The sequence below is a fragment of the Podarcis bocagei genome (genome assembly GCF_964188305.1).
Source record: "Podarcis bocagei genome assembly, chromosome: 11".
In the NCBI taxonomy this organism is placed as follows: domain Eukaryota; kingdom Metazoa; phylum Chordata; class Lepidosauria; order Squamata; family Lacertidae; genus Podarcis; species Podarcis bocagei.
This window is the reverse complement of record NC_138136.1, coordinates 34,024,907-34,039,136: the sequence shown is the minus strand read 5'-3', so window position 1 is coordinate 34,039,136 and position 14,230 is coordinate 34,024,907. Positions and strand designations below refer to the sequence as shown.

Here is a 14,230-nt window from a genome sequence, read left to right as displayed (position 1 = left end):
CTTAACCTGAAGCACCACTTTAGCTAATGAGGCCTCCCACTGCTGCCGCTTCGCCACTGCACAATTTCTGTTCTCATCCTGAAGCAAATTTCTTAACCCGAGGTACTATTTATGGGTTAGCGGTAGTCTGTAACCTGAAGCGTCTGTAACCTGAAGCATATGTAACCCAAGGTACCACTGTACCTATATATCAGTGCTGTAAATAAGTAAAAAATTGTTCTGGTACAATGTGGAGACTGTTTGGTGGCTGTTATTGTCCATTTGAACTAAAATAACACATCTTGGGCACATATTTTCAGGGTTCTGGGCAATGGAAGTAAGGTTTCTCATCCCACTGTTGTTGGTTTTTTTCCTGTGTCTCAATATTGCAATATAATTGCTGCTGTCATGCAGGCTAAGCTGCCTTTCAGCTATTACAGTGGCTGATGTTTCATCAAATGGCTCTTTTAAAATGGAAAACCTTTTAAGCCCCAACCTGAAAAGCAGCAGTCCCTGATCAGCGGTTCTCAACAGAATGATGCTGCAGTGGTCCTACCCCACCACAAGCCTTTTCAGCTTTTCAGAATGTACCTGTTTTGACAGAATGGCTGCCTCCTTGACAAACCTACTTATCCCATTATATAATCAAACTGTCACTCTTCTTTGTATTTTATCCCTCTACTTGAAGACATGATGGTTAAATTATTTTTATTCCAATAGCTATAGCAAAAAAGAATCTGTTCAGGCCCCAGTCCTACCATTAAGCAAATGTGGGAATGCAGGGAGCAGCATCTGTGTCTCCTGCACCCCCTAAAACTAGCTTGCTGGCCTCAGGTGTGGCATAGAAAGCTGCTCCTTCACCAGTATTGAAGTAAGATTTAAATGCCACTCCTGTGCATAAAAATGGGGAGAATAACTTGGATGCCAAAAGATCTGTGTTGCATATTTACTAGGAACTATACCACACTCCATCCTGCTTGATTGTTTTTAAAAAATTTCATTGCATTATGAAAGCAGAATTAAAAATATATATAATATAATCCAGACTGCCCCATGTGAGAGCTGAAAATGATTCCACTTAAAGCGAATGGATTTTCCCTTTGGTTTCCTGCTTCAGCTTTTCTTGCCAGAGGCTCTCATGCCCTTCAGGAGCAGCTTTTTAGGAGGTGCAAGATGTAAAGTGGGAAAAGTTCTGATACATGCAAATATTATTAATGTTATGGTATATCCTACCTTTTCTCTGGTATATGGTATATGGTATTATGGTATATCCTACCTTTTCTCTGACTCAAGGTGGCTTTCAGCTAAAACAGAAACAACTGAAAACTTATATTTAAAAAAGCAATGATTTAAAACAATTAAACATTACTATGTACCGGTATCTGCCATAGGGACGCGGGTGGCGCTGTGGGTTAAACCACAGAGCCTAGGACTTGCCGATCAGAAGGTCGGCGGTTCGAATCCCCGCGACGGGGTGAGCTCCCGTTGCTCGGTCTCTGCTCCTGCCAACCTAGCAGTTCAAAAGCACGTCAAAGTGCAAGTAGATAAATAGGTACCGCTCCGGCGGGAAGGTAAATGGCATTTCCGTGCACTGCTCTGGTTCACCAGAAGCGGCTTAGTCATGCTGGCCACATGACCCGGAAGCTGTACGCCGGCTCCCTTGGCCAATAAAGCGAGATGAGCGCTGTAACCCCAGCGTCGGTCACATCTGGAACTAATGGTCAGGGGTCCCTTTACCTTTTATGTATCTGCCAGCAAATTTGTTGATGCTACTGTGCCAAACATTGCCAAGCTCCTGATGCACCTTTGCTTGCAGGCTGGAAAGGAAGGGAAAACACTTGTAAATTCTCAGCACACACTTTTCAGATTTCTGTTTAATGTGGTTTGCTTGTATGGTTTTCCGGTTCTGTGCAAATCTTGAGGGATCAAAATAAAGGAAAAAATCATTTGTTCAGGAGTGCACCAGAAATAGTTAAGATCACAGCATTAAAGCATTGAGGAAGTAGTGAACACAGAAAGGAGAGCAGCAAATAGTCTGCAACCATCAGTGGAGCAGTTTGGACTGCAATTTTCCCCAATTTATCAGATGATCCCTGTTATCGGGTAAATCCAAATCTACAGGGGAAAAGCATAAAGACTGGTGTTGTCTGAGGGTGATGTCATATGGACTACACAAATAAAAAGGAGAAGGTTAACAGCAGCAAACACACAGTAACCTCTGATGAGGACAAGTCCACAGAATGAGATAAAAAAAATAAATCCATTTACAAGACTTGTTGAAAAACAAACTTCAGTAGGCATCAAAAACAAAAAACAAACAGTAGAGACGGCATCTGTCTGACATGTAATGGGAGGAACTTCCATTATCAATGTTTTGCCATTATTTTATCTTATTATTTTATTATTATTTTAATGTTTCTGTTCTTCTGGAAAAGTTTTAGAGATGTATAATACAAACTTTTAGTAATCAGTCCCACCGGTGGTTGCTTTAAGATCAGTGGTTGGAATTACGTTACTTTGTTATCCTGAGAGAAAATAAGTAATTTTGAATAGCAAAGGCAAATTGAGTTTTGCTATTGCCCAGAGAGTCTAGTTATTGGGTGATTAAGAAATATGAATGAAGTAAAAAATTTTTAATTGTTTGCTGAATTGTGTCTTACAGTTGATATTCTTTTTGTGTAATTGAAATGCTGTAGCCCTCTACAGTTAGGTTGCTTAACACTCCTAGCCATGCTGCCTGGACAAAGATGGGAGCTGGCCACAACATCTAGAAAACACCACACTGGCTACTCCTACTTTAGTGAAACCAGTGTTATTAGGATGGTCATCTCTACTTGCCCCACATGGTGTGCTAAGAGAGATATACATAATATCAAATAGACAATGAGGTATGAAGGATTCCACTTATTAATCTTATATTTACAATGTACCATTTGCTTTTGTAATCACTAGGTACTCTTATTCAAGTACCTTCCGTTGAGAGGGGGAAACTTAGTAAAGTTCGCCTGGGATCATTGTCTTTGAAAAAAGAAGGAGAAAGACAATGTTTTTTATTTACAAAACACTTTTTAATTTGTACAAGGAGCTCTGGAGGAAAGCTGCATCTACTTAAGGTACAGTATTTTCATAGCTACGTCATTTACATTTAGCATGGTGGAATGTAGAGCATAAAGTTCCTAATTCTGGTGTTTCTCACTACATGTTACATTTCATTACTGCATGGTAGTTTAATTTAGGACATGAAGGATTTTATGTATTTCAGTAAATTGAGCCACTGAGGCAATGCACAAGAATTGCCTGGAAACGGTATCTCAGTATGGGAAAACTTATAATTTGAACAGAGTGTTAGCTTTTCTAAACTAATTGTAATTGAAATTGAAATCTGGTCACGGAAATGTTACAGGAACAATTTTATTGCAAGGGACACACCATCCATTGCACGCCTTCATCAGCCAGCCGGTTGCATGGCTTAACGTGGCTCAAGGTTGGACTGGCCCTGTATATATATAATGCCGTTTCCAATTATATAGCCTTCCAGTATAACTTTACAGTGAAATATTTTTCTTGAATTATTCCCCTACATGGATTGAAACTGTAATGTATTCAAATCTGAAAAAATAGGTCTGCATTAATCTGTTTTTCTGTTTGGGATTCGGATACCTTATTTATTATATTCACATATTTCTCCCATGGAGTTGCTAGGCTGGTATGAATGAGTGTGCCATGCCATTAATCCTATCAGTAAAATTGATTTTATTTGCTGTTGGTTAATACACTGCAGAATTATTTTAATTGGAAAAAGGAACACATGCAGCTTAAATTTATCTTCGTTTTTTTGGAATTAATAACGTTCTTGATTTTTGCAAGTGTGTTCAGCTATTGGAACAATCCTTTCTAGGAGACTGTGTAACATTAAATTGCATAATTTTGCATAATTTTAAGTGTGGGAGAGAGGATAAAATAGATTCCTGAAAAAGGTATTATTTATATCCCTAGGCAGGAGGTGTTCTTTCGTTAATAGAATGCACACTAATTGAGGAGGCTGATACGAATGATGATGACTGTAAGTTATATCAAACTGTTTAATATAATGTTTACACAAACATTAGTGTATTTTTCTGTACAATATATAATGAATACAGTCCCCAGATAATGTGTCTGTCGCAGCTCCCAAGAAAACACAGGATTGAAATCTACATACCACAAGCCTTTCCTGCCTCCCATAAATCGGTCAACCTCTACTGCTGCTTCCACCAAAACCACTTCCCTCAGTCCACCAGAGGAAGGCAGACTGGGATGATCATAACTGTGCTATACTCAGCAGCTGTTTGGCAGGCTGAGAGGGGTTTGATTGCCAGTGCCAATTGACACTGGAGAATAGGAAGGTGTGCAGCAGCAGTATTATTATTATTATTATTATTATTATTATTATTATTATTATTATTATTATATTTATACCCTGCCCATCTGGCTGTGTTTCCACAGCAATAGTATCTCCTCTCTCCAGCTGCTTGGTGCAGGGAAGAAGGGAGGACTGCTACCCAGTGCCAATCACCTAGAGAATGAAGGGGAGCACACAAGGGATCACTGAGATTGTATTGCACATCTCTCTGCATGTATGTGGGTTCACTGTGGTGTGTGTGTGTGTGTGTGTGTGTGTGTGTGTGTGTGGTAGAGAGAGAGAGAGAGAGAGAGAGAGATGTGTATGTCTGAGTGGGACCCAGTACTTACCACTAAATGTTGCCCTTGGAGCTAAAAAAGGTTGTCCAGCCCTGCAATAAAAGGAACGGGAGTGTGCCTAGTTGTTTCATATGAATAGATGATTTTTAGCTGGGAAGTTGGATCAGTGGAAAGTTGGGCAGACTGGGGATGGGGGGTCATTGCATCATATCTGATTTGGACCACAATCCAGCGATCAACAGGAACTAAGACTGCAGTCTCAACACATATACCTTCAAGTTGGCCCCATTGAACTCTTTTTTTTTTAATAAATAATTTTTATTAAATTTCCAACATACATTTATGATATCCAATCTAAATTTATCACATATTTTCTCTTTTGAACTTCCTTCAGCCTCTCTAACAATCATCCATTATTCAATTCTTCAGTTACACATTTCCTAATTTTTATATTGCAATTTACATACCTTCACCCTCTTATTTTCTTCAACACAATATTCCTCAATCATTCACAGAGCTTCTTGAAATCCCACTAGCGTTATTTGCTCATCACATATACATTTCAAATAATCTGAAAATTTTCCCCAATCTTCGATGAACTTTTGGTCTCGTAGATATCTGATCTTCCCCGTTAGTTTATCTAGTTCTGCATAGTCCATCAGTTTCATTCTCCATTCTTCTAATGTCGGTAGTTGTTCCTGTTTCCATTTTTGGGCCAGTAATATTCTCGCTGCAGTTACTGCGTATTGGAAAAGTTTACTGTCCTTTTTATTTATCTCATTTCCTACTATTCCTAAAAGAAAAGCCTCTGGTTTCTTAACAAATGTATATTTCAACATCTTTTTCAATTCGTTATATATCAATTCCCAGAAACCCTTCACCTTCTTGCAATCCCACCACATATGGTAAAATGTTCCCTCTTTTTCTTTACATTTCCAACACTTATTACATGTTTTATACATTTCTGCCAATTTTACGGGTGTAATATACCATCTATAAACCATTTTCATAACATTTTCCTTTAACGCAGTGCATGCCGTAAATTTTATATTTTCATTCCATAATTTTATCCAATCATTGAACTGTATATTATGACCCAAATCTCTGGCCCAGAAGTTGGCCCCATTGAACTCAGTGGGATTTAAACTCTAAGTAGGCATGTATAATGTAAAAGATATAAAGGAATTGTGCTCTCAGTTACAAAACAAGAAACCATATGAGGTTTTGGTGGCTTCTTGAATCGAGAGCAAACTGCTTGGTCCCTGGGGCACAAACTGGGGCTCTAAGCTTTCCATTGCTGTATGTTTTCCCAGTCATTTGAGTGGAAGGTAGAATTCTCTATGTGTAGTGGGGATGCATCCATGAAACTTTGTTAAACAAAATTGGGGTATATTTGCATGGAGTTCTGTGCCCGTGTTAGATCCCTATAGAACTTCATATTGAGGGACATGTGGACCAGAATTCGAAGCTCTAGTTTCATCAGCTGAAGAACATTTTAAACTTATTTTTCTCAATCAGCATCTTCCCATGCTACATGGCAAGCCATTTCTGAAATCATAAACATCATAAACAGTTTGTGGTATTCCCTGGGAATCCAGTGTTCAAAGTAGAAAAAGTAACTGTGCTAATGAATAGCCCTGGCAGGGGCCTAAATCACTCTTTGGAGTCTTGCCACACTGTACATAAACAGATGCTGCTTGCAGAACAAAATTGATCTGTGTTGTGCCTTGAGGTTTTTATGCACCTCAGATTTCCATCTGTAATTGCTTTGTTCTTTGCTCCCTTTGTGAAGCGAAAGGTTCTGGGCAAGTATTTGGACATCTTGACTTCAAGATTGTGGTTGAACCAGCAGATGCACCTCCTTTTACCATTGTCCTGTTAGCCCCTTCACGGCAGGAAAAAGCAGCCTGGACAAGTGACATTAGTCAGGTAATTTCACTTTCTTGGAGATTACATGTTTTACTCAGCATCCAATAATAATTTCATGGCTTGATATGTAGGAAATATAATATTTTGGTATCAGTAACAAAATAGTGCGATCAGTAACAAAATAGTGCAAAATAGTTCAACTTAAAAATGGTAACTTGCCCATGTTGAACTGGTGCTAGTTCAACACATAGATCAGTGTTTCCCAACTGGTGTTCCGCGGCACACTAGTGTGCCGCGAGACGTTGCCTGGTGTGCCGTGGGAGGGAGGCGGGCGAGTCGGGCGGCGAGAGGCGGGGCGGCGGCGGCGAGGAGAGGCCGCCCAGCGCGGGGCTCTCGCTGTCTGCCTGCCTGGCTGCCTGCGTGGCGCTGACGTCACGGGGCTGTAACGTGCCCCACATAGGCACACGCGGGGCGGCGAGCGAGCGAGCTCCCACATCCCATCGCCGCTCGCTTCGGCCGGCCTACTGGGCTGTCGCAGGCGGAAGGCCTGCGCATGCGCGAGGTTTTCGCGCCTTCGGGATTCCCTTCGCGCCTTCCTCCTCCCGGGTCCTTGAGAGCGCAGGAAGCGGCAGCGCGAGACCGGCGTTGAGCCTGGTAGGTATTGCGCTTGCCAAGGCAGTCATTTGGGAAATGAAAACTTGCAAAGCAAGCAACCAGTTCAATCTGAAGTACGTGTATGCTTAATATCCTGTATCTGAAACCTGTTCTGCCCCCTCCCCCACACTTGGTGCCATTTTCATCTACACATGCAGCAGAGTAAGTTGACCCAGAATAGTACCAATTCAGATGGCAGATGGGAGAATGACAGTGCTGAATGCTTTCCCATGTAGAACAGTCCCTGCAAATAAAAACCTAGCATATTTGGAAGAGGGATGCTAGCCTAACCATTACCTTCTATGCTGTTACTATTTTTTTTTTTTTTTTACATAAGTAAAAAGTGACCTTTCCCCATCTGGCATGGTGGTGTGCCTCGAGATTTTTTTCATGAAACAAGTGTGCCTTTGCCCAAAAAAGGTTGGGAAACACTGACATAGATAGATAGATAGACAGACAGACAGACAGACAGACTTTAATAGTGAAGGAGGAAGAAACAGTTAAGAAGAGAGAGAATGCAAGATTAGGCTACACCAACTGCACAAAATATGTGTGCCTCTTCGAAGGGGTGGATGATTTGGGGTTAGGAATGCCATGAAGTGGAGTACGAACCCTTTTTCAAATGAGGGGCAGACCATGCCCCCTTCTCACATGAATACCAGCATCCGACTTCATGAAAAAATGCTAATTGCAAACACAATCAATTGCATTTAAAGTAACTCCTGCAAGGTTGCAAGCCTCATACTAGTTACTTGAGAACAGTTCAGTTGTGATCCATAAGCTGCTTGTGAAGCAAGCCAAAAGCAAACAAAGGGACATTCATTTCCCCTCTGCTTTGGTAATATGATTGGTGCTGCAACCTTTAATCTATTTAACTGGTACATTAATCAACTAAAGCTTTAATCACAGATTAGAACTTGCCTCTGATTAATTGGTGGGACTGAAACTAAAAAGCAAAGTTCCTTCAGGATATCCAGATATACTGGTTTCCTCCTCCTCCTCCTCCTCTTTGTACCGAAATTGATGAGAATTAAACTTACTGATGGCTCTCTCCCACCTCCATGTTTATCATATTAACAAATATTTGGATTGGATTTGAGTCATGAATTTGCCCTTGAAATAATTTTTTAAAAGCTCAATATTCATAAAAGAGCAGAAAACGTAATAAATCCCCCCACCTGAAGCAATGTCCTGGAGCAAATACTTCACCTTTCTATTAATAAAGAATAAAAAAATCATTGCTGGTTGTCATCACATTACAGATATTTGGAAATACAGAATATGTTGAAGAGTATGGCATCTGTAACAGAATGTAGGTATTAACAAAGCAACAGTAGAATTATTTACCTTGCTGAACTCAGCAAATAGCAGGAGAATAACCGGATGTCAGGGGTTCAGGAGCAGAGGCGAGGGCAAGGGAGGAAACAGAGAGCGAGGGGGAGGAGTCCGAAGGCAAGATGAGCGATGACGACGACCAGAGATCTCCGAGTCTTTCCAGTGAATCGGAAGATTCACAGAAAGGAGCGCCAGTGGCCAGAGCGAGGGGGGAGATCAAGGGGACACCCCAGGAAAAAGGGACAAAAGGGGGTTCAGAGAGCAGCAGTGGGAAATCGGGGCCAACGTCCCCAACAGAGCGCAGTGGGGAGGAAGGTCGCCAGGTATCGGGATCCGGCGGCTCGCCGCAGGGGGGAGGGCATGAGTCAGGAGTGGCCACACCCCCATCGGGGAGCGAAGGAACGGTCAAGCGGAAAGTGGGAGGTTGGGCGCGCGCGCCAAGTTCAAATGCACAGGAAGGCGGCAGAGTAAGCAGCCCGGAAAGGGAGCCAGGTCCTAAAGCCCGCCGCAAGGAGACAGAAGGGTCCGGGGGGTCAGCGTCAGAAGAGTCCAGGAAGGAAGAGACCACGGGGGGCAGAGGGACCCAGAGAAGGAGGGGAAGGCGGAAAAGGTGGAGTAAGGCGAGGTTATTAAGTTGGTGTACAGGAGGCGGGGACTCGGACGGAGCTTCGCCGGTCTAGCTGATAAGACGTAGGGCTGCCTGCGGCAATTTGAAATTGGAAACTGTAACTCAATAAAGACTTTTATAAAGTGAACGTTGGCTAGTGTGATCCTCTGTGAGCTAGGATCTGGAAGCAGCCCTGACAGTAAGCTCCGTCTCCAAGTTTTGGCACCTAAAGCCTCGCAGAAAGGGGTGAAGACTGGTGCCTACTCGCGAGCTCACAAACGGCAGACAAGATGTCTGCCGAACAGCAGATAGCGGATCTGCAAGAAGCAGTGACACAACTGAATGCCGAGATACTCGCATCCAGGAAGAGAGAGGGGGAAGCAGCCGCCGCCTACAAGGATCTCCAGGTCAGGTTGGAAATGCTTACGAAGCAAGGGCAACTGACACCCAGAACGGAGGGAATTGGGTTGGGGAGAAGAGCAGGCGGTCTAGTGTCTCACTTTGATGGGGATTTACAACAGTACCCCAACTTCCGAGCAGATGTACAGTGTGCGCTGCAACTGCTGGACAAGGACTTTAGAGATGAGCAAGAGAAAGTGGGGTTTATCCTGTCCCATTTGCATGGAGATGCCAAAGCATGGCTGCGCAATTTGTGGAGAGATAAGGATCCGGCGCTCAGAAGTGCGGATGCCTTCATTAAAGCAATGGATGCGTGCTTCTTATCAAGCATAGACGTGGATCTTGCCCGGAAAGAGGTACACGGACTGAAGCAGGGGAGGGCCAGTGTAAGGCAGTATCATGCCCGCTTTTTTGCACTGGTCAGTGCCCTGGAATGGGACAGAGATTCGGCTCCAGTCAGAGACCTTTTTTGGGAAGGCTTGAGCGGCGCGGTTAAAGACGAAATTGCGAGGGGGGAGAGACCCCGGAGCACGCAGGAGGTCGTTCAGAGGGCGCTGACGGTTGGGGTGCGCCTGGAAGAACGTCCGTGGAGCAGGGAAGAAGGGCGCGGAGGGCGCGAACCAGTGAGGTTTTCCTTCGTTCCCAGGGAAGCAGCGCGTGCGCAATCCACGCCTCCGCCAGGAGGGGGAGCAGAACCTATGGAGGTGGGAGGTGCCAGGGCTCAGTCAGCTACCAGAGCCCTAGCGCCGGGAGCAGTCAAAGCGAAGCCTCCTAGAGGGACCCGGAAGTGCTACATCTGCGACAGTCCTCAGCACATGGTGAAAGAGTGTCCCCAGAGGATCCACAAACACACTGCAGCCTCTGCAACGGTTACTGCAGCTACTCAGCACAGAGAACCACAGCAGGGAAACGACGGAGTCTGGCTGGAGACAGAGGCACTGGGGCCCAGCCAGACGAGTCAGTGAAGCAGTCCCCAGAGATTTTGCAGCCCACAGACCCCCTCCCGCCCAAACCAGTAGTGCAGCTCACCGCATCGCTCCAGCTACCCAATGGACTCACAATGGACGTGCCAATCACTGTGGACTCTGGCAGCAACGCGGACTTTATAGGGCAAGACTTCGTCGATCAGCACGCTATACAGTTGCTGCCTGCCACGCTGCCCCTGCAGGTTGTCACGGTGGATGGCAGGGAGCTGCTCGGGGGGCAGGTGGTGAAGCAAACGCCGCCAATGGTGATGCGACTTGGAAATCACAGGGAAATCATCAGTTTTAATGTCACCCAGCTGTCGGACACGCCTATTGTATTGGGCATGAGTTGGCTGGACAGGCACAGCCCGACGTTGGCTTGGTACCAGCGGCAGTTGGTCTTCGGCTCTTCCTATTGTGCTGAACACTGCATCCTGCCCCGGCAGGAGGGCGAGGAAGAGGAGTCACAGCTGCAGCTGGGGACGCTGCAGGCAGTCCCCCACAAATACGCAGGATTTTTGGAGGTTTTCTGCGAGAAGGAGGCGGACAAGCTACCTCCCCACAGACCATATGACTGCAAGATTGACCTCCTGCCAGGGGCGGTGCTGCCAAAAGGGAAACTGTATTCTATGTCTGAGGATGAACTACAGGAACTCAAGGAGTTCATAGATCATAATTTGGAGTGCGGCTTCATCCGGGAGTCCAGGGCAGTGGGGGGCAGTCCTGTATTCTTCGTCAAGAAGAAAGACACGCCCCCAAAAAGGCTCGTAGTGGACTATCGCACCTTGAACAGTATGACCAAACCATCGGATTTCCCCATGCCCAGAATCGACGACCTCCTCGCGACGGTGCGCAAAGGACGCGTGTTCACCAAGTTGGACCTGCGCGGGGCGTACAACCTCATTCGCGTGCGGGAAGGCGATGAGTGGAAAACAGCCATGTTCACGCCCCTGGGCACCTACGAATACAGAGTTATGCCGTTTGGACTGCAAAATGGCTCCCACTGTTTTCAAGCTTTCATGCATCACGTTTTAGCGGGGCTCCTATACAAGAAGTGCGTCTGCTTCCTGGATGACATCCTGATATTTTCTGAATCGCAGCAGACCCACGACAGAGACGTCAAGGAAGTGCTGAGCAGACTGCAGCAGCATAGGCTGTACGCCAAGCTGGAAAAGTGCCAGTTCGACGTGTCGGAGGTGGATTTCCTGGGCTACAAGTTGTCAGACAAGGGGCTCGCCATGGACAGCGCCAAGGTTCGCGCCGTGTTGGATTGGAAGAGCCCGCGCAACCGAAAGGAAGTCCAGCGGTTTATCGGCTTTGCGAACTTCTATCGCAAGTTTATCAGGGGATTTGCAATGCAGACGGCGGCCATCACGGACACGCTCAGCTCCAAGAAAAAGAAGTTCATCTGGACGGAGCAGGCGGAGCAGTCCTTTCAGGCACTCAAGCGTCTCTTCGCGTCGGAAGAGCAGCTACTGCATGTCGACCCCAGCAGACCGATGAGGGTGGAGACGGACGCATCAGACAGAGCCGTGGGAGCAGTCCTGTTGCAGCAAGACCCGCAGGGGGCTTGGAGGCCGGGAGCGTTCTACTCCAGGAAGCTCAGCAAGTCGGAACAGAACTACACCATCTGGGACAGGGAATTGCCATTCATGCAGCATTCAAGGCGTGGCGGCACTTCCTGGTCGGCGCCAAGCACACAGTGCAGGTCTGCACGGACCACAAGAATCTAGAGCACTGGCACACAGCGCAGTTCCTGAACCAGAGGCAGATATGTTGGGCAGAGTTTTTTGCGGACTTCGACTTCCGGATAGAGTATGTCCCCGGAGACACCAACGTCATGGCGGATGCCCTATCCCGTAAACCGCAATACCTGGAGGAGGCGAAGCCAGCGACGGCCATGCACATCTTCGCACCGACAGCATGGGCGTGCGCTTCGGCAACGGTTGACCTGGATGCGGTACGGCGAGCGTTGCAGGACGACTCCTTCGCGCAAGCTAAATTGGCAGAGGTGCACAGGGGCACGGCGCCGACCAACGAGTTCCAGGAGCGCGATGGATTGCTCATCTGTAAAGGGGCCATCTACGTGCCGGGAGACGAGCTTCGCGCCAAGGTACTGCAGCAGTTGCACGACGCGCCCACTGCCGGGCACTTCGGCACGGAGAAGACGATGGAATTGGTCGCTAGGGATTTCTGGTGGCCCAGGATGAGAGGGGAAGTCGCAGACTACGTGGTGAGGTGCGACACCTGCCAGAGGGCCAAGCGAGTGCACAGACCACCGGCGGGACTGCTGGAACCGCTGCAAACCCCGTTCGAACCATGGGAGAGAGTGGCTCTGGACTTTGTCACGGATCTACCCAGCTCGAGGGGCAAGACAGCAGTACTAGTGGTGGTGGACTTGTTCACCAAGATGGCGCATTTCATTCCGTGTGCGAAGGTGGCCACGACGGAACAAACCGCCAAACTGTTCATAGATCACGTATTCAAGGTTCACGGTCTGCCGCGGTCTATACTGTCCGACAGGGGGCGACAGTTCATCTCGAACTTCTGGCAGAAGCTGATGGGCTTCCTGAACGTCAAGATCAACCTGGCGTCGGCGAGACACCCGCAAACCAACGGGCAAGAGATGTTATGCAAATCAACAGCCCGCAACTTGGGTGGATTACCTGCCACTCGCCGAGTTCGCCTACAACAACACGAAGCACGTGTCTACAGGGGTGACGCCGTTTTTCGCCAACAATGGGAGGCACCCCAGAACCTTCCCGGGACTGGAGAGAATGGGGGAGGGGGAGCTGCAAGCAGCGGACGCGTTCGCGTCGGAGTTGCAGGAGGTCCACGATCAGCTCCGGCGGCAGCTGGAGCTGGCTAAACACGCATACAAGGTGCAGGCGGACAAACACAGGAGGGTTGGCGAAGAGATCCAAGTGGGCGACTGGGTCTGGTTGGCAGCCCACGCAGTGCCGGCCAGATCGTTAGCAAAGAAGAAGCTGGGGCATAAACAACTGGGGCCCTACCAAGTCGAGGCACGGGTCAACCCGGTGGCATTCCGGCTGACACTTCCAGAGGGATCCAGGATGCATCCGGTGTTCCACCGATCGGTGCTCACTCCCTACAAGGCACCTCACAGATTTCAGGAGCCAGGAACGGCACCGAGTCCGCTCCGGGAGGGGACCGAGCCAGGGGGAGTGCCACAGGAGGGGCCCATCAACGAGGTCACAGAGATTTTGGACTCTAGATGGGGGGAAGAGGGAGTGGAATACCTTCTCGCCAGAGAGGGCACCCCAGCCAGTGCCGGGCTACGCTTTGGACGAACCGCTACTTAAAGACGAGTTTCATGCCCTCTTTCCACACAGGCCCATGCCAGCCGAGTTTTTCGACGACTGGCTTTTCACACCCACGCTTTCCGACAGCACGTTCCGGGGGTTCGACTCGGACGAGGAACCCTCACTGACCGCACGTTCCCAGGAGGGGTCACCCTCGGGATCTACCTCAGAACCCTCGTATTGGTGGGATGATCGACCAGAGGAGCAGTGGCGCAGGAAGTGGCTGGAGGGTCCCGGGCGAGCAACGCCACCAGGAGGGACCGACGAAGAGACGGACATGGACGTGTTCGGGGAGGACCTCGGGTTCGAGCACGGCGGCACAGAGATGGAGGAGGAGGCGACCGTCGGCGACGAGCGCAGGGAGGAAGAACTGGAAGGCTTCAGTTGGATGCCAGCCACGGGAAGCGAACTGTATCCGG

The 14,230-nt window shown here is 47.5% G+C and overlaps 1 protein-coding gene across 3 annotated transcripts in view; it reads left to right on the top strand.

Annotated features, from left to right (window-relative positions):
- RASGRF2 (Ras protein specific guanine nucleotide releasing factor 2) overlaps positions 1-14,230 on the top strand; it is a 95,042-nt gene that overhangs the window by 40,819 nt on the left and 39,993 nt on the right. For all 3 annotated transcript variants that reach the window (XM_081212483.1, XM_081212482.1, XM_081212481.1), the window contains exons 10-12: positions 2,932-3,092; positions 3,976-4,042; positions 6,452-6,588. In XM_081212483.1, the coding sequence (XP_081068609.1) occupies positions 2,932-3,092; positions 3,976-4,042; positions 6,452-6,588 (365 nt within the window). The remainder of the gene's footprint in view (positions 1-2,931; positions 3,093-3,975; positions 4,043-6,451; positions 6,589-14,230) is intronic.